General features: G+C 37.6%; 3 protein-coding genes across 5 annotated transcripts; 1 reads left to right on the top strand and 2 right to left on the bottom strand.

Moving 5' to 3' along the window:
* Positions 1-288: 288 nt before the first annotated feature.
* LOC122394827 (beta-TrCP) lies at positions 289-9,530 on the bottom strand. Its single transcript, XM_043391969.1, has 9 exons — positions 9,054-9,530; positions 4,615-4,849; positions 4,352-4,538; positions 3,742-4,198; positions 3,289-3,662; positions 3,133-3,211; positions 2,882-3,056; positions 2,764-2,813; positions 289-2,530 (listed from the first exon to the last, which is right to left on the bottom strand). Exons 1-8 carry the CDS (start codon positions 9,105-9,107, stop codon positions 2,803-2,805), a joined length of 1,572 nt encoding a protein of 523 aa, XP_043247904.1. The 5' UTR covers positions 9,108-9,530; the 3' UTR covers positions 289-2,530; positions 2,764-2,802.
* Positions 9,531-9,834: 304 nt separating this feature from the next.
* On the bottom strand, positions 9,835-11,555 carry LOC122405293 (phospholipid phosphatase 5). Of its 3 annotated transcripts, none has more exons than XM_043409939.1 (7): positions 11,423-11,555; positions 11,024-11,276; positions 10,811-10,916; positions 10,572-10,719; positions 10,364-10,492; positions 10,122-10,292; positions 9,835-10,068 (listed from the first exon to the last, which is right to left on the bottom strand). In XM_043409939.1, exons 2-7 carry the CDS (start codon positions 11,104-11,106, stop codon positions 9,902-9,904), a joined length of 804 nt encoding a protein of 267 aa, XP_043265874.1. In that variant the 5' UTR covers positions 11,107-11,276; positions 11,423-11,555; the 3' UTR covers positions 9,835-9,901. The 3 variants fall into 3 exon arrangements, with proteins under 3 accessions (XP_043265874.1, XP_043265873.1, XP_043265875.1); XM_043409938.1 differs by having other exon boundaries at positions 11,365-11,482; XM_043409940.1 differs by having other exon boundaries at positions 9,835-10,056; positions 11,365-11,482.
* Positions 11,556-12,268: 713 nt separating this feature from the next.
* Positions 12,269-18,033, top strand: LOC122405035. Its single transcript, XM_043409491.1, has 3 exons — positions 12,269-16,766; positions 16,844-17,018; positions 17,097-18,033. The coding sequence occupies exons 1-3, from the start codon at positions 12,570-12,572 to the stop codon at positions 17,318-17,320; spliced, it is 4,596 nt and encodes a 1,531-aa protein (XP_043265426.1). The 5' UTR covers positions 12,269-12,569; the 3' UTR covers positions 17,321-18,033.
* The last annotated feature ends 258 nt before the right edge of the window (positions 18,034-18,291 follow it).

Here is an 18,291-nt window from a genome sequence, read left to right as displayed (position 1 = left end):
ATCGTATATATTTTAATAATAAAATTTTAATACTCGCACACACATACCCGAGCACATTTTTAATTTTTTATTATCATTAAGGATTCTATAAGTATTTTAAAACGTTCAATAATTTTTATGTAAATTTTAATTACAATGATAGACCATTGAAGGTGTTAAATTCAAGGGATAATGATGGATACTCTTTTCTATTAAAATTCACCCATCTTCTTGCATAGGTATTATATTTCGAATATAGCTTTTCCACAGCCTTCATATCATTTTTACGTAATTAAATTTCATACATGAAACTTTGTGTTATTACTAACAATAAACATCACAATGTTTTCTTAAAGATATTTCTGCCATACTATTATTTCTGACAAATGTATCCAAGTTATGATCAAGACGCATCGCTTGTCACGAAGTTCTAAAAATGAATGATTTCCGATTACGTTATATAATTTATCCACAAACATTTGCCTCGACGATCGATCTCAAGTGTAGCGTTTTGCACAATGAAAATTTTTTTATTTTACAATAACGCGTTTATTAACTGAAACGTTTTAACAGCCTGATTCTAAATAAAGTGTACGTACGAATTCAAAGTTAGCTGAAATATAATGGAGTATGTGCTTACAAAGAGTATGTTAATACCTGCTACGATTATTATTATGCTATTCCTTTTATTAAAGTGTTTTATGAATTGAAAACATGCTGCATACTACAAAAGTATAGTTTGCACTGAAGTCCCTTATATACATACCTTAGAGTTATAGAAAATTTCTCGTGTCATTGTTCTAGCATAAAAATCACAATTCTTTTGTACCCAATTTGACTACATGTACTTCATAATTTTGTGTAAGTTGTTTGCCTTCAATGTAAACATTATTATAATAGTAGAATAATGTACAAATACTACTTAATACTATTTGTTACTCGTGTTATGTAAAAGCGAAGTAATTTCACATTTTATCGGTAATAATTAATTTCTCTCCCGTCAAAATACATGCATGGAAATCAAAATCAGGAATTTACATACTCATAAGCTTACTTCGTACTTTTTTTTATAAAGTCAATATATTCAAATCATTTTCGTGTTATTTCTCAATATATACATATAGATACATACATACATACATACATGCACGCACGCATTTGTCTATACGCGTGCGTGTATACATGTTTGCGTGTGTGTGGGGGGGTGTGGGCGTGCGCGCGTGTGTGTGTGTGTGTCTTAAGAAATTATTATACTTTGATAATTCTGAGAATTTATAACATATTTGGTCTACCGTTTAATATACTAATGAGTAACCGTGTTATCTAGGGATGTGCATGTATCCGATTTGGGTTGGCAAACTGTGTTAAACACTGGTAAATTTGGGCCAAACTATTTCGAGACTAATCGATTCGCAATATATAAAGATCTGCTCGAGCACGCTGGTGTTGACAGCTCAAATCGGATACCCGTACACTCCTATGTTATTGTATAATGCTGACCGTAAAAATAAAATTAGTATTCTTGATGAATACGTTCAAAAATTTTGAAAATTACGATAGCTACATTCCAACACATATTATATTATTCAAAACATGTTTATAATTTAGATCGAACAAAAGTGACTAACATAAACTTAAACAAAAATTGAAAGTATGATCTTATTCGAGATCAATCAAAACATAATAATTTGTTTACAACAGCTACGATTATTTCAGAGTCACTATATTGCTTTTGTATGAATCAATATTTACATCTTGGTATAATGAAAATTTATATTTTAAATGCAAATGGTATTGTACCAATGGCTGTGTACAGGTGGTAGTTAGCTTTCCATGTACTTTTCAGTATATAATATGAATCTTGTAAAATTAATGTCTATGGAAATTGCTACATGTTCGATTAACGGCTGTACATCTATAATGCTAAACATGGGTATATCGATTCACATCAGCTAGATTTCGAAGACAATGAAACATTATCATTATCATAATCCTCCCACATATCGATACCTTATCGTTCACATTCACACAAAATAAGTACTCCAATCAAACGACACTTTACAATCATCTTACCATAAATTAATTACATAAACAAATCATTAATTTACTATAATACAGCTAACATCTTATTAAATGTATCCAGCCTCCCTAAAAATGTTTTCATTTTCTTTATGCATTGTAAGTCTTTCTTTTTATAGTAGGAAAGTGGTCAACTTCTATCATGTCATAGAGCGTAGAAGAATTCCAGATATGGCCAAGCAGATAATTATTTACATCCATGGGATGTATTTACATGGTTTTAATATACTGTTCGTTATTAAACGCAGTGCGTCAAGCGCGAATAAATTAATTTATAGTTTTATGTGTCACTCCATACATCCAATTTTAGAGAATTACTTTTGCTTTTCACAGCAAATAATAAACAAAAGTCAATGACCATGTCTTTTTGAGATTCTGTTTCTGTCTAGGCGCTGTTCACATTGGACACTGATTCTTCATTCTTAGTGTACACTATTGTGAACACATTTGAACTCACTCACTAACCACTTGTCTGAAATAAAATAAATTTATTAACTTGTATTTCTACATACTTTCTACAAAGTACGACGCTTAAAAAGGAAGTTAACTACCGATGCAACTTGATACAATCGTACTTTATGACTACAAAAGAAGATACATATTTATAATGAGTATACGCACTATATGTCTAGACAAAATTTGTAAATTTTTACTTTCTAAAACGACAAGTACAATTAAAAATAAATTTCTATGCATTATACTTACAATTATATCACAATGAAGGAATCTCTTCTTATAAATGCGTCACTCAAATGCTATAAAAAATATATTTACGTCAGAAAAATGTCAAGTGTAGCAAGTAAATCTTTCTTATCGTACTTACGAGATGGAGATCTGGTGGCAGATTGATTCGCACCTGATGCATTTATTGCTGCTAGCCCATGCGATACACTTCCATTGAAATTGAGAAAGTCCCAAATTAATATTGTATCATCGTGCGATGACGATACTATCTGGAACTCGTCAAACTGAAGACGAAATACACGTCCCGTGTGTTCCTACGTCGTGAAAGAATATATTATTATAGTCATAAATAGTTTTGTAACGTTAAAATAAATATTTAGAATATCTCACCACTAATGTTCGTAAACAAAGCGAGTTGGCTAAAGCACGTGGATCTAAAGCTGCTACCAAGTCCCATACTTTTATCTTTCTGTAATATAAAGCATCGAATATAACATGAACGTAATAATACGACACACTGTATTAAAACAATGTTTCTATACTCACCCGTCATAAGCTCCGCTGACTATATGTTTGCTATCAAATCTAATACATCTGACCAATTCCTCGTGTCCTTCCAAAACACGTAAGCACGCACCACAATCAATATCCCATAATCTGATAGTGTTATCACTGCTACCACTAACTACTAAGCAGTCTCTATATTGTAAACACGCTATTCCTCGTTTATGTCCATTTAATGTTCTCACAAATTCGCAAGTAGATGTGTTCCATACTTTGATAGTCCTATCACCACTAGCAGAAACAATATATTTCTCATCAAAATCAACAACATTCACTGCTGCCCTATGTCCTACGAGTACTCTTCTTAATGTAATTTCCGTTTGCGATGTCATGTCCCATACAGCTATTGAACGATCCTGATAATAATTAAAAAGTAGTATTATCCTTTCCAATTCGCGAAAGGAAATAAAAATATATATATAAACGTTTTCTGACCTTCGAACAAGTGACCATCATTCCATTATTAAATCTGAGATGTAAAACTGCTTCGCAGTGGTGTATCAATGTGTTAACCATTTCACCAGTATTAGCATCCCAAACTCTTACAGTACTATCAGAGGAACCAGATATTATTGCTTTGTCATCGTATTGTAAACACAGAACAGAACCGGTATGCCCTGTTAAGACTTTAATACACTGTAGCGTATTTCTGTCCCAAATTTTAATAGTATTGTCTCTAAGACCAGAGACTATCTTTTGGTCATCGTATTGCAAACAGTAAACACCTTTTGAATTTTCACTCCTACAGTTTATTCTCTGAAGATTAAATCTTCCCATTCTCCAATTATTATCTATACTATCAATATCTTTAACTATTTTTGGATAAAGAGATCTATAGAAATTGTGATTCGGATGACTCTCTCCTGGTCTTGGTTTGAATAAATACTGAATCCTAAAAGTAAAACGTAACCAGATTTCTGTAGTTCACGGTAGTTTCAATATTGTATATATAGTTCTGCTATTTGTTTAATTTTCATTTCATAAGATCCGCACGTCGGAAACTATTACATTTATGCGATAAGGCGAGCATAAAATATCAACTAACCATCCTCTCCTTTCAGCAAGGCCTCTCCAAATTGAATCTGTCCGAACTTTTCGTTCGATTAATTTCTTCCAAAGCATTCCTTCGCTGATCACTCTGTGCCATTCTTTACACACTAATTCCGCTGCAATTAATGAGTCAGCATCAAGATAAGAAAGAATACTTTCTGCCACATGATCCAATCCTTTTTCTGGGAACATAAAAACGGTTTTTATTTTTTTATATCTGAACATTTTAACAGAAAAGTTACAATATTAGATACCCACTTGGTAGCAGAGAAATGAAATCTCTCTGTAACATTGGTTTCAGATACGTATTAATGTGTCCATGCTGATAATGACACATTCGTGCCAACAATTGTTCAACAAAGTTTACTTGTTCCGGTTCGCTCCACCTCTCAAACAGTTTCATACAAATTTCCCTCTCTAGTCCATATTGCGTAGATACCCCTGTTGGCAATTCTTTCTTGCGAGTGGGGTCGTACAATATTGTTATTGGATTCTGTAAAACAAAAATGTGTATAAATATTTGCGATCGAATTAAATTACATTTCTGGCCATAAAAATACTTCTTCTTCTTCGATTACTGAATGCGTATTTATGATACTACAAGGAACATGTAAAAAATACTCACATATATTTATTCATTGTATATTTAAATATTTCTTTTGGTACATCTAGATTATGAATTAAACACCATACAAAAATGTGCGTAATCGCAGACCTACTGTACGACAAACGTATCTTGAGGTGGAGCGTGGTACCGGGTTCTTGACCTCAGATAGATCACGCTCTCTTGTATGTACAGAACATCGAGAATGCTTGCAGAAATAGATGTTCAAACACGCAATTCGTTCCTTTGATTTATAGCATTTTCTATTATACACGGAGACAATTTATCGGTGAACGCACTCGTTATCAGTAAACACGAGAAACAGAAATCAACCGAACATTTACGAATACCCGGAGTAAATCATATTAGAAAATTTCTTTTAAACGAAAAATTTCATCCACGATTATCTGCAAAAATTCAATAAAATCGCGCCGACGATCATTTCTACTGAAAAAGTATACCGAAGGACCGTGGCCTGCCGGTAATCTAATATTTCGTGTCTGACCTACTTGTTACGCTCGCCACCTCTGGAAGCGAAAACCCTTATAATAGACGCATATTTTGTTAAGCGTTCTACAATTAAAACATTCTTTTTTTCATTCATAGAGTGATCCATAAACTGTCGAATGTACGGGACCGAGAGAAATGTAACGGTTGGGGTCGTTTAATAGAAATTGATATTGTATAAGCGGCGGTACATATAAAATGACCGCTTGTTATCATATATTCAAGACAAAATGCTATTCGAGTATTTTAACAAAATAAAGATACAAGATATTGATTGAAATTCTATCGTGAATAATTTATCATTGAAAATGTGCCTTTAAAATATTATTCGTATATACGTTTAGATTTATAAATATCCTTGTAAATAGAACGTTTCCTTCTTTAATTTCATACCGTTTAAAATTTGCTTTAGCTTTCCCTCTTCGGAACAAAGCAAAAAAAAATGAAGCTGCCCGGAAACTTAGTAGTGGGGGGTTATGCTATTATCACGTGTATAGACTACGGCAGAAAACGATCCTTCGGTTCGAGATATCGTGCTCACTCGACTGTAAAAGGTGGCATAGCAACATTGAAGAGTCCTGGCGATCGAGGAGTACCCTCGATCACCTGAAAATGTTTCTCCATGATGCTCTCGGCGTAACGGGATCGCGAACTCGTGTCGAATCTATGTTCTTCGTATTTCTTTGTCTTCGCGTCGTTACGTATTCCGTCTATTTTCTAAAGTTGTCCAGTATTCGAAACATCCGAGTGGCATAAAGCTCGAGCCGTGAACAGAAGTGGGAAAAATTATTATCGGAACAACGAATAACGTGCGAAACCAATATACGATTAAAACTTGCAATTTTTATTTAAATAAGAATCTTGCCCATCCCTGTTCGTCGATTCGAAACTAAGTGCAATCTTGGGAATCGAGGAACTCGATAAAATTGAACTAAGCTTCTTTCGATCGATAATTTTAATTAGAACGAAAAAGCTAATGATTCATTTGTTACTCACATAAGCAGTTTAATTCCAGTATCGATATCAAGATAATTATCTGATAATGGTAACGACAGACCACGTTCTGTCGAGTAATTTTTTTTTGCTTCGAAATACCTGGAATATTATTTTAGTCTACTCGTACGAGTATCGTGTTACAAGGGAAAGACAATGAAGAACGAGTCGCGGAAAGGGGATAATATCTTGAGGTTTTAAAAGTACTTGACAATAATTGTACAGGTTTGAAATTTTACGCACAGTCGACGCTACATTTCTGGATGAGAAAATAATATTCACTATTGAAAGAGAATTTACTATTATAAATGCGTTTGCAAGAATAAAGATTTCAAGAACAAAAGTGCACAAATTGATATGCGCCAAGCTTCGAAGGACCATTGTAAATTTTTAGTCACGATGCATCGTTTGCTTATTGATCTTCGTGTACACGCGTTTACTTTTTACGGTAAATTAAGCGAATGGGAAAAATTAAAAACGCCGCCGGTCAATGCAATAGTGAGAAATATAACCGGAATGATGAGTCATTGGTAGAAAATAACAAAGGGTACCCGTTTTTCGGTCAAGTCATGCTTCTCCCAATAACACAATGCAGATGTCGTTAACATCAATGAATTATGGTACACTTTTCACCAAGTATACAGAAATCCACTCTTAAAGTAAATACAAACTAGATTTCAAATTACAACTTCTTCCCTCCTTTTATATCTTAAACAAAGACAGCCTCCTCGAGAGACATACATCGTTACGGTTCAACCTTTAACTGAATACAATGCGTAGATAATTTCTTATGTCCCCTATTAAAATGTCTCATCATTACATATTTTACGTTACGCGCTTATTATATTTCACTCTGATTTCCTGTATTTTACAATCTTTTTTTTTTTATAATGGATAACACGAAGTTGAGCGTGAACAGTTTGTATTAATATATCTAAGCGTAATTAAATTAAGAAGCAATAGAAGGATATATGATGGGTCCAAATGTTCGTATGCATAATTAGATATTTTTGGCTTATACCCAATCGTGCGTACAAATCAATATTGCTGTAACGCCTTACGATGAAGATGAGAATGTTGTTTAGTCAGAACCAGCAGTAATTATTTTGTGTGGATTATGTTTTTCCTTCAAGCACGTATGAAACAAAAATAACTTTTTTTGCGTATCCGTAAAGCTTCGGATATGTAATGTACACCGTTTAAATAGTAAATCAAAATTCAAAGAATTGACGCATATATCTCAAAAGCTAATCAACCGATCAATTTGAAAATTTGATTACACATAATCTGAATAACCAGTTTTTATCTGGACTATGATAATCTCGTTACAATATTTTGTATTTTAAAATAAAGCGCAAAATTGTTTCTATTTCTTCAAGCTCGGACGTAAGCTACACCCATGTAGAATAATAACATGTTTGTATTTTTTGTTTCCAATTATTGGATGAGGGCGCAACTGTGTTCGTCGATAAGGATAACATTTTCAATACAGCACCGGATAATATTAATAACTTTTATATTACGAGTGGAAGTTGCATAAAAATAGTCGTGCAATATCTTCATAAACATATTAGTAAGCATACAAAATTCCAGTTTATTACGTCGCGTACGTTACGAAAAAAAAATTCTAAATATCGCGAGAAAACCCCCTTAAGCTTAATGAGAGTATAAATTCGAATGCAGATCTTGGTCGATCGTTCCTTATTATTACGAATGTAACAACGTACAGTATCGCCGAGTCGCGAAAGCAATGAAAAAGGGTAGAGGATTGTAAAAGAGGAGAAACAGGAGAAAGAGTGAAGAGGGAGTTAAAACATTGATTATGTAGTATACTATTCTCAGAGTTCGCCAAACCTAAAGATTAGACTTGTGTTTAAGCTGACTTTCTTTTGTTCCGGCAACAAAGACGATTATTGCCGATCAAATTTAGTCGTTATAAATAAAATGTTATCGCGTATAATAGCATTGCATTTTGCGAGCGAATAGTACTAAGTTTTGCGTTTCAATTCTATACTTTTGTACTTAGATACGAAGGCAATACACGCTTTAAATTACGAAATTAATAAAAGATATTAAAGCGAACGCCAGTGCACGAAATGTACAATATAAATACAGCGATTTTCTGACCCAAATTAATGCTAAAGTGTACGAACATTACAGTGCTAGGAATAACAGCATTCGATGACACGGATAGCACATATCATTTAAGCGAATCATATTTCTGATATATATTTCGTTCGTTCGGTTTAATGCATGGTAGAGATCGTTTTACTACGAAAATAATCAAGGATGATACAATGTAGAGTTTTATCAAGCCGTAATAACTGTCAACGATAGATACACGTAAATATAGTTTTGGTAAAAGATTTCAAGAAATAATTACAATCGTCGCCGTGCATGACAGTATACGATCGAACACACGATGCACATGATATATTTATCCAATTAACGATTCTCGCCGAGACACATGTGACAAATGTAAGGTTTTACGGGAATTAAAGCCGCACACGAAACGTTAGCAAATTTCTCCATCATAAGGAAACATAAGATGGCGGTAGGATGGCGGGTCAAAAATACTAATGTATGAGCGTACCTGAAGATTCGTGTTTGTGTCGTCGATAATCTTATCCGTTTCCATGTTGATCATTTTCACGCGCAACTGGCACGATCTCGTTGATCTAGGTTGCGAGAAACGGGTCAATACGTTGGTACGTTCGTGGAAAGGGATAAAACACCGTTCGAACACTGGCGTTTGATGACTATTCAACACGTCCGACGACGCTCACGAGTCTTCGCCATGTACAGGAAGTTGAGACAACATTTCACCAACACAACAGCTCGTAAATACCTATGTCACTTCACGGTGCCGAGAAACCTGATACAATTGTTAATTTGCACGGGAAAAAGTATACCGCGGTATACTTATTCTTATCCCTGGGAAATATACAAAACGCGATATTAAGTACTTTGAACAATTTGCGAGACACTCGGTCGGGATTTTGCAATTTAAGAAGATATGTGCAATCAACCGCCAAGTTAAAAAGTTTAGCGAGAAACGCTACACCATCGACTCGACTACTACCCATTGACTGAAACCAACTTGGTGGCGCACCATACGCGATACTTTCAAGATGGCGTCTCGTGCGCGATATATTTATTTTATACGTATAATTCTGCGCACGTGCCAACGCGCCATTTTAAACGATTAAAGAATCTTCTCTATCGAAATCATTTTATTCGGTAAAACAAATACTTCTTAATGATAGAATGTGAAAGTTTATATTTAACATACATTCGTTCGAAATTTATGTATTGGTATTATATTCTACATTTATAAATATACATAATTCATGTATAAAAACAAAGCATGTAATTATCGAGTATTTCAAACTATTATAATTCTCCGAATACCATCGTTTATCCATTTAAATTATTAATATATTAAATCCATTTGACTTGGTCATTTTTATTTTTTGTGTTTTCGTGTTGAATTTGAAGAGTAAGTACAGCATATGGTTTGTGACATACTTGCGAGTCTAATGGTGGATAATAATGTCTATAGCACATGTACGCCAAAAAGTATCCTATTATCGAACCTGCAACCACATCTAAAAATTGAAGTATTAGGAAACTTATTAATACGGTGAAAAAACATGCTTACCTTGCCAATGATGATGATAATCGCACGTTCTACTGAGCGCGATTACAAGAGCGATACAAATTGGTAAAATAAATGCGCATAATCTCCATGTTTGTCCTTTTCCTACTAGGCTAAATGTATGCAGCTTGCCAGCTAGATATAACGCAATGAAACCAAAACTTGCAAATGCAACTAAAAATTAAAATCAATTTTTCCTGTAAAAAGCACTGTACACCTTATTTTGCTTTCAAAAGAATACATACACGAAGAATGTCCACTGGGGAATGATTTTTTTCCATCTCTTATCACTATTGGATTTCCGTTACACTTAAAATCTGGATTTGTTTTTCCGTCAGGAAAACATCTCCAAAAAAAATCTGGTCTAGGACGACCTATGGAGAAAATGTACCTAATGTATTTATATATTATTTATTATTTCACAAATAAGATTAATAGCTTTGAAATTCTTACCAACTATAAGTTTTATAATATCTGTAATTACACCATTGAATCCTAATGCTAAAGTTACAGATAATACTGCTTGATAGAAATCAGTTCTGTCTTTATAAACTAAGAAAGCAAGAAATATCACTATGGCAGGCAGAATAAATACAAGAGGCTAGAAAGATATACAAATTAATAATAAGTAGCTAAAACTTAATTGTAATCTTTAAGCATAAAAAGGTTTGGTCGCTCATAAAACAGATTACCCATAAGATTATTGTTGGAACGTAAGAATCTGTTCTTGGATTTTTATATAACCATAATTCATCCTCGTGAATTTTTCTTGTAAATGGTTCTGCTTTTTCTAGTTCGCTATTCGTACAAAAAAAATGTTAAAGTTAAAACATATTATTTTGTTTGCCACAAATACCAATGAGTCATTTTTATATTATAATATTGAATTTTAAATAAAAACTTACATAAACAATCCTACTAATGTAATCCGTAATAATACATCGAACCAAAATCCTGTCAAGAAATCTGTGCCACGTGCAAGAGCCATTACAGATCCGAGCAAGTAGCAGCAATCATAGTGCACTTATCATATTTATGTAAATGTACGTAAACAAGTAAATGATGGCATAAATCCAAATTATTCATTGTACAGGTATACATGTAAACTGTACATTTGAATAACACTGATTAACAAGAAATCATTCATTGTAAAATTATCTAAAAATATACGTTTTCAGTTATTACAAAAACAAAAAAAATAGTTTAGGTATAGTATATTGAGAATTGTATAAAAATCAGTGTTAACCTATCATGTGTAAAATTATTCAAATAATTCAATTTTTGTAATAGTTAATCGATCATACGTTTACGTAAAGGTATATTCAAATGGAATGCAATGTTGGCAATGTAACATGGAATACATTACATTTTAACTGCACTATTTTGATTTAAAAGATAACATTCGATTTTATGCTACCTTTGAAAATGATATATTCGATGCTTTAATGCATTAAGGTAGGTTTCTATTAAAGCCGATTCGCACTGTGAGTAATGTCAGAGTCAAGTCAGCAACCATGAGCCGGCATTATTGATCTTTATAACCACAGCCGACTACAGTACTAGTAAACGAGAAACTTTAAAACATGGAGAGTCTGGTTTTGTACTTAGTAGAAAGAGTGTACACCGCTTGTGCGTCTCTGTCTATTCAGTGCAAAATTGGACTCTTGCGTCATTACTGCCTCTCGTTCAACTTAGCTAGTACTACAGTCAGGTTATGGTAATACTAAAGTTGCCATTCAAGTGGCATACTGGCATATGTGGTTTATTCTCAAAGATGGCAGCCTCCACATCGTGACAGAGTATAGACCAATATCAAAAGGATCAAAATACATTAATCCTTGCTTAAAGAACGAAAATCGGGACTGCCTGATTTTATAGATAGATTAATAGAGAAAGAGAGAGAGTGACCAAAGACTTAAGAGCGATGCCAGTAAAATTGTGCGTATTTTTCCGAACCGAACGTACTCGCGGAACGTATCGTAAAGGAGTAGGGGTAGCTTGAATTGAGTCATAAGTCCCTTAAACGGCAAAAATGTGTAATGCCGGGGACTGTTCGCCGCTAATTTATGGTTGTGTTTTCGGGAAAATGTAAATAATAATTATTTCTTTCGTAGTGGACATTTATAGACTGTAAAATATTACACGAGTCATGCGTAATGTACCAAGTATCGTAATCGTTCTCGCGGAGATGATATAATTCTCGAATTGTGCGCTAAAAAGCTTGTTTCGTTGAGGGAATTGGGTCGATCCCACGTTCGTGTTCACGATAGCGTCCTAACCTCTTCCTCGAATTGTATTCTTTGAAAAAGTTTTCTATCTTTAAACAGAGAAACATGATTGATCTTTTAAACGTTTACGAACGATCCTTTTCGAGAGAAACATTTATTATCGATATGTGACAGGGCATGAAACCGTTAATGAAAGATGCTAAGACGCGCATAGTTCGTGATTATGGAGTATGACTCTGCGTCAAGCTGCGAAGGTTGTTTGAGAGAATTTGAAGCTTCGGAAGATTTCACACGTTCGAGAGAACCACGAGAAATCGAACATTCGACTTGTAACGCGAATTCAGCACCATGGCGATCTTTACAAGTTGTCGCTTCGCAGCCGAAGCTCAATCCGGGGACAACAAACAAAAGTCTTTCTTCACAGGTGATGGAATATTATCATAAATATTCACAAAATACAAATTTAGACCAATACTTTTCTTTGCCTGCGTCTAGTACATCGCCAGAGGCCATTAAATATTATTACAGTATATACGAGTTGAATCCCAAACTGAGCGGTAGTAGACAAGACTGTATCGGAGAAGAGTATAATCTACGTTCGTACGGGCCCAAAGAGAGAAGGAGATGGGTAAGGCCCCCTCTTATTGGCCAATCTTCGAGTACAGATTCGTCGACCAGATACGTTCAACCGTTGTCGAATCCCAATTCACTGTCGCCTGATCTAAAACATGTTACTACAGAAACAATTCTGGAAGAGAAGAACGAAAGTCAAGAAACTTTACCAGAAGCCATAGAACGTAAGATCTCTTCTCCAACTTCTAGCATTGCTTCTTACAAGCCGCTCGAATGGGACAGTGGTGCAGACGTTGGTTATTGTAATATATTACCTCACAATAAACAAAGCAACAAAAAATTAAGTACAATTGAACGTATGGCTTTAGCTAGAGGTTGTTCCGCCGCTTTAAGACTTGATCCCGAAGGTACTACAGAGTCTGGGATTACAGGAAACCTTACGATAGCTCAAAGTAACTTTAAAGCACCTGTTACTCCTGTAGCCAGTTCCACGCTTTTGTTAGGAAATGCTTCGGGATCGGAGAGTGAAATTGAAATCACTCCTATCGTGAAAAATCACTTGCCTGGTATAATAGCGGGAAACAATATAAAGTCCAACGAAAGATCTCTTCCTAAAGACTTCAAGCAACAAGATGCTGTTGCGTTGTATATTAAGAAAGAGCACAACCATGACACGCCTAAAACATTGTTTACATATAAGATACCTTTTACGAAGCATTACGTGGCGCGAAAAGCGGCAAGCAAGGAAAATACAAACAAGGAAAACGTATGCCCGCAGACGTCGCATTTGAAGAAGAGCACGTCGATGAACACGTTAGTTATACCGCCCTCTAAATCAATATTGAAAAGAAGTCAGAGTGAATTGAATCTGTACGCCAGGGATAAAAATAGGGCCCCGTTGCCGCTGATTTTTAACTCTTCGTCGTCGATCGCTACTATTGTAAATAAACCTTCTACTTGTGATAAAGTTATACAAACGAGCCTGAACGCTTACAGTCAGGAATCCGTAGGCGTTCAAGTCTCGGTTCTCGAGGAGGAGAAGCCACCGTTACCAAAGAGAGGAACTAGTTTGCAAAAGAGTACGAACCTGATTTTAAAGAACCCAAAAGGTACATACAAAGTTCCAAATTCGAGGCAAAATCAAGAAGCAAGCGATGCTGTATCCAACGAACGCGACAAGGAGACAAAATCGCGACGCAGTGGTTCGGAACCGTCGCAAAACGGGTCCGGGACGCAGACGCCTCAGCCCGACGACGCCGAAAATGTAACGGGCAAGGCGAACAGCTTTGAATATTTTCCAGGGCACGTTTACGAGAACGTTCCGAACGGAAGCGGTAGCCACGTCTCGTCATCGGACACAGGTAGGTCGCAATCCACTCTACCCAATACGAGTTCTAGCATAAACGAGAAGCTATGGGGAGACTCGGACAGCTTGGTGAGGGATCTGGAACGAAGCGTGAACATTCTGAAAAGCCTGGTCGACGCTAACAAATGCGACAAAGAAGTGAAGAAAAGACTGTTGCATCACGTGGTGAAGAGACTTATAACCGCCAAATACACGGACGACAAGATCGAGCACAATCTGGAGGATAACGTTCCGTGGAACCCGGACGACGCCAGGAACAAAGTCTACAGAACGGAGATACTTCAAGCTCTGACCAAGAAGCATACTACCAGCGACTCGTCGGGTGACTGGAACGCGCACAAGGAAACCGTGCGCGGACGAAACCCCGCGGGCAACGCGAGAGCCATCGCGAAAGACATAGCTCTGGAGAGCAGCAGCGACAAGATCGACAAGAACACCGACAGAACGGAGAACGATGGACGGAAAGCGAGGATGGGTCTAAGGTCGGACGATTGTCGTCGAAGCAGCAACACTATCACCGATCCGGACAAGAGCGAAAGCTCCGAGTGCTTTTTCCCCCAAAGAGGCCGCAAAGGCAACAAAGCGCAGAACATATTCTGCGCGAAAGAGAGATGCAAAATGTCGCGGGAAGATTCGACGATGACGAACATCACGCCGCCCGATCACAACAGAATGTTGCTGGACGCGGTGGTTAACAACAGAAGAACCGGGAATGCGCTCTCGAGCAACAGCGCGGCGGAACAAGTTGACTGGCGGCTGCTCACGACGCTGTCCGAGAGACAATTCGAGCTGAAGAAGTGCAACAATTCCGATTCCGGGGACTCGAAGTTGGTCAGCTACGCCGAGATGGAAAAGAGGAATCAACTGATCTGGATCACAAACGAGATCAGCCACTTGTCCAATCTGAAGAAATTGTTGGAGGAACCGCGAAGATTGGAGAGACCGGTGAGGATGTCGCCCAGGAAACCAAGATCTACGAACTTCAAGCCAAAGACGGCGGCGTCTGACGCGCGGGCCCACAGACTGGCCAAGGAAGACGACTTCAATTCCATGGGGGAACCGTGGTCGTCGCACTGCAATCTAGCAACGTGTCAGCCGGACAGCAGAACGAACAGCGCGATACAGCGCGTCAGAAAGCGCAACAGCTGCGCTCAAACGGCGACCAACGTCACCGGTGCTCATTCGAAGACCGGCGGTGAGATCGTGTCCGCGTCGAACCTGCAAAATTCTACGACGAAATTGATAAATACCGGCGTGCAAACGGTACCCCAGGAAGCGTCCGCGATCCCGACCTTGATACAGTCCGAGATCGTGCATTACATCAAGTGTCCGGCGCATAACGCGATGCATTTCCAGAATAGTTGTAAACGCAACGCGGAAGCTAATCAGTGTCCGAAGCATTGTTCCATTCAGAACGTGGTGGCTGCTTGCGTGCACTGTTTGCAGGAACAAAAGGATCAGTCGAACGTGATTAAAATGACGGACCACTTGCGAGAAGGGAGCCCAGTCGATTCGCAAACGCCGTCGGAACGAATCAACGCCGACAGCGCCAGCTCGTCGGAAACGGCTCGACCGTGTACGAGCAAGGAGGTTAGCCAGTTGAAACAGAAGGAGACCAAGAATCAGATAAACGCCTCGAAATCGAGGCACGCTTGCGATTGCAGACGCGAGAACAAAAGGCCGTTGTCCAAAGGATGCCAAACCTGTTCCATTCCGCAGGGGGCGCTGCTGGAGTCCAACAACGCCGCGAAGTGCGAGGAATGTCAGAAAAAGATGTTCCACGCGCGGGAAGATACGAACTCGAAAGGGTGTAGCTGCGCCACCGCGTGCGAGTGCGAAAAAAATCGATGCGTTTCGAGCTTCGATCAAAACGGTCGCGTCGAGCCGTGCGAGTGTCCGACCGATTGTTCCTGCGAAAACAATCGCGAATCGGAAACCCACCACGCGAAAACGTTCTGCAGCTGTCATTCGAATGGCACCAAAGTTCAACAGAACGGTGCACGTCAGTCACGGTCTTACCGCCTGGCCAACGGGCAAGACGGTGAAACTAATCAGTATAAACAGCAAAACAGTCTGAAATGCAACTGCGAGAAAGATTGTTCGTGTAACAACAGAATTGCAAATGGCGGCGAGGAGAAGTTGCACAGCAGAGGCTGCAACAGTCTCGTCAAGCTGAATTACGCGGACGAGACGAGCCAACGTTCCAACGATTCTGATAGGGATTGCAAACATTATCGTCGCTGCGGGGCGGTTTGTCAGAACGCGAAGAAATGTAGCTATTATCAAACGTACCCGAAACCGGTCGCGTACGAATTGTCGTTCGCGAAAGAGGACGAGCGTAAAAACGATGGCTCGGGTGGGTTGTCGAAAGTGCCATTACCGAATCGTACCGTCAATGGAAATAAAACCGATGGCTGTGCCTGTAATATGATAAAAAAGATTAGTTTGAATAAGAGCTCCCCGCAAAAGAACACATTACAGGTAAATATAGTACCGGATGATCGTAGGATCATCCTGCAAATTTCGTGCGAACTAACAAGTGTGTTTAACGATTCAAGGATTACTTGTCCAGAAACAAAGCGGAATTCGTGAGCAACGCAGAGACGCGTCGTCAGTACATGTCGGAGATATCACACCTGCGACAGTTGCGCAAAGAGAAACGAATACAGTTGCTGGCGATGGCTAGTACGTCGAGCGTCGTTAAATCATCGAAGGTGTCTTCTAAACCGACAGGTAAAGGCTCGATGTCGCTCGACACAGTCGTTTCATTTGTTCGTAACGTTCAATTTTTTATTACACGCTTCTCTTCAGTTTACACGCAGAAAAAGGTGAGCGACCAGGATATGAGAGAAAGGCTGAGAAAACGATATCTTCGGTTGAACGAAGTGCGATACAAAAGGCGACAGCAGGAAAAGCAGGAAGAGGCACGTCGTAACAAGCTGATGGCCAAAATCTTTTGTAAAAAGTTACAACAAAAGGTATTGAGAGGCCAAATAGACTTGTCTCAAAGCGTTAGCGTTATATCCAACATGTAATGTTAAAGAGATGTTTGCGTTTTGCGTAATTATAGATAAATTAGCGAATTATGGCCCGACGTTTAGATAAGTCTATAGAGGAACGTACAAACTATTTTGCCTTTTGAATTTTAAGGATCATTAAATACAAAGATCTTATTTTAAAACACCTTTACTGTTCTTTGCGATACTGCATAAATACGCTACTAACATGCGACGTAATGTTTACTATTTTTAATTTAAGACGCGAAAACTAATAATTCTATTACGCATACATGCGGGCGCGTGCACACGAAACGAATCGGTGAAATAGAAAGTTTAACGATCCAAGGGTATCAATCTCCGTAATCTAGTTAAGAATAGAAGTATTACAACTCATTGTTCTACAAGATTTGTGCCTAGAGTCTACGGTATTTATATCAAGTTTAAAGAAATTTGTCTTGCCAAGATATTTTCATACTAAGAATATATATATATATTTAGAAAATGTTGCGACGTACGTTAGATACGACAGCAAGGAACCTTTATTCTTTTGCGAAACGATGAGGAACTTCTTCGTGACACAAACGGCTTCACGTTTTATTGGTAAAATGCTTTCGGAGCTTGTCACGCCGAAGAATCGTTCGATCGAACTAAATCGCACGTTTGTGAGATGCTTTAAAACGACGAAAGTAGTTGTTAGTACCTGAATCACAGTACACAATCCTTTGTTACTCGTAAGACTTAGATAGTATAGTCCCTTAGATTTTTTTAATATTTTACCCTTTTGTATGACGATTATACTCGATTGGTTATTCAGAATAAAGTGGATCTGTGAATCAACCGTTTTCCTGCTCTCTCGCGTCTCGCGTGGCCTCAAATTTTAACTACACGCCACGCTCGGCAGCAATTATGTTAAAAAAAAAAAATCGCAAACTCTGGTTCTTTGCATCAGACTCGTGGTATGCAACGCAACTGATTTCACTTTAAACGTTCGATTTTTTATCTATTGT

Source organism: Colletes gigas, unplaced genomic scaffold (assembly GCF_013123115.1).
Source record: "Colletes gigas isolate AHSC1104 unplaced genomic scaffold, ASM1312311v1 Colletes_gigas_Sc00004, whole genome shotgun sequence".
Classification (NCBI taxonomy): Eukaryota; Metazoa; Arthropoda; class Insecta; order Hymenoptera; family Colletidae; genus Colletes; species Colletes gigas.
The sequence above is the reverse complement of the archived record's forward strand: the minus strand, read 5'-3'. Positions and strand labels throughout refer to the sequence as shown.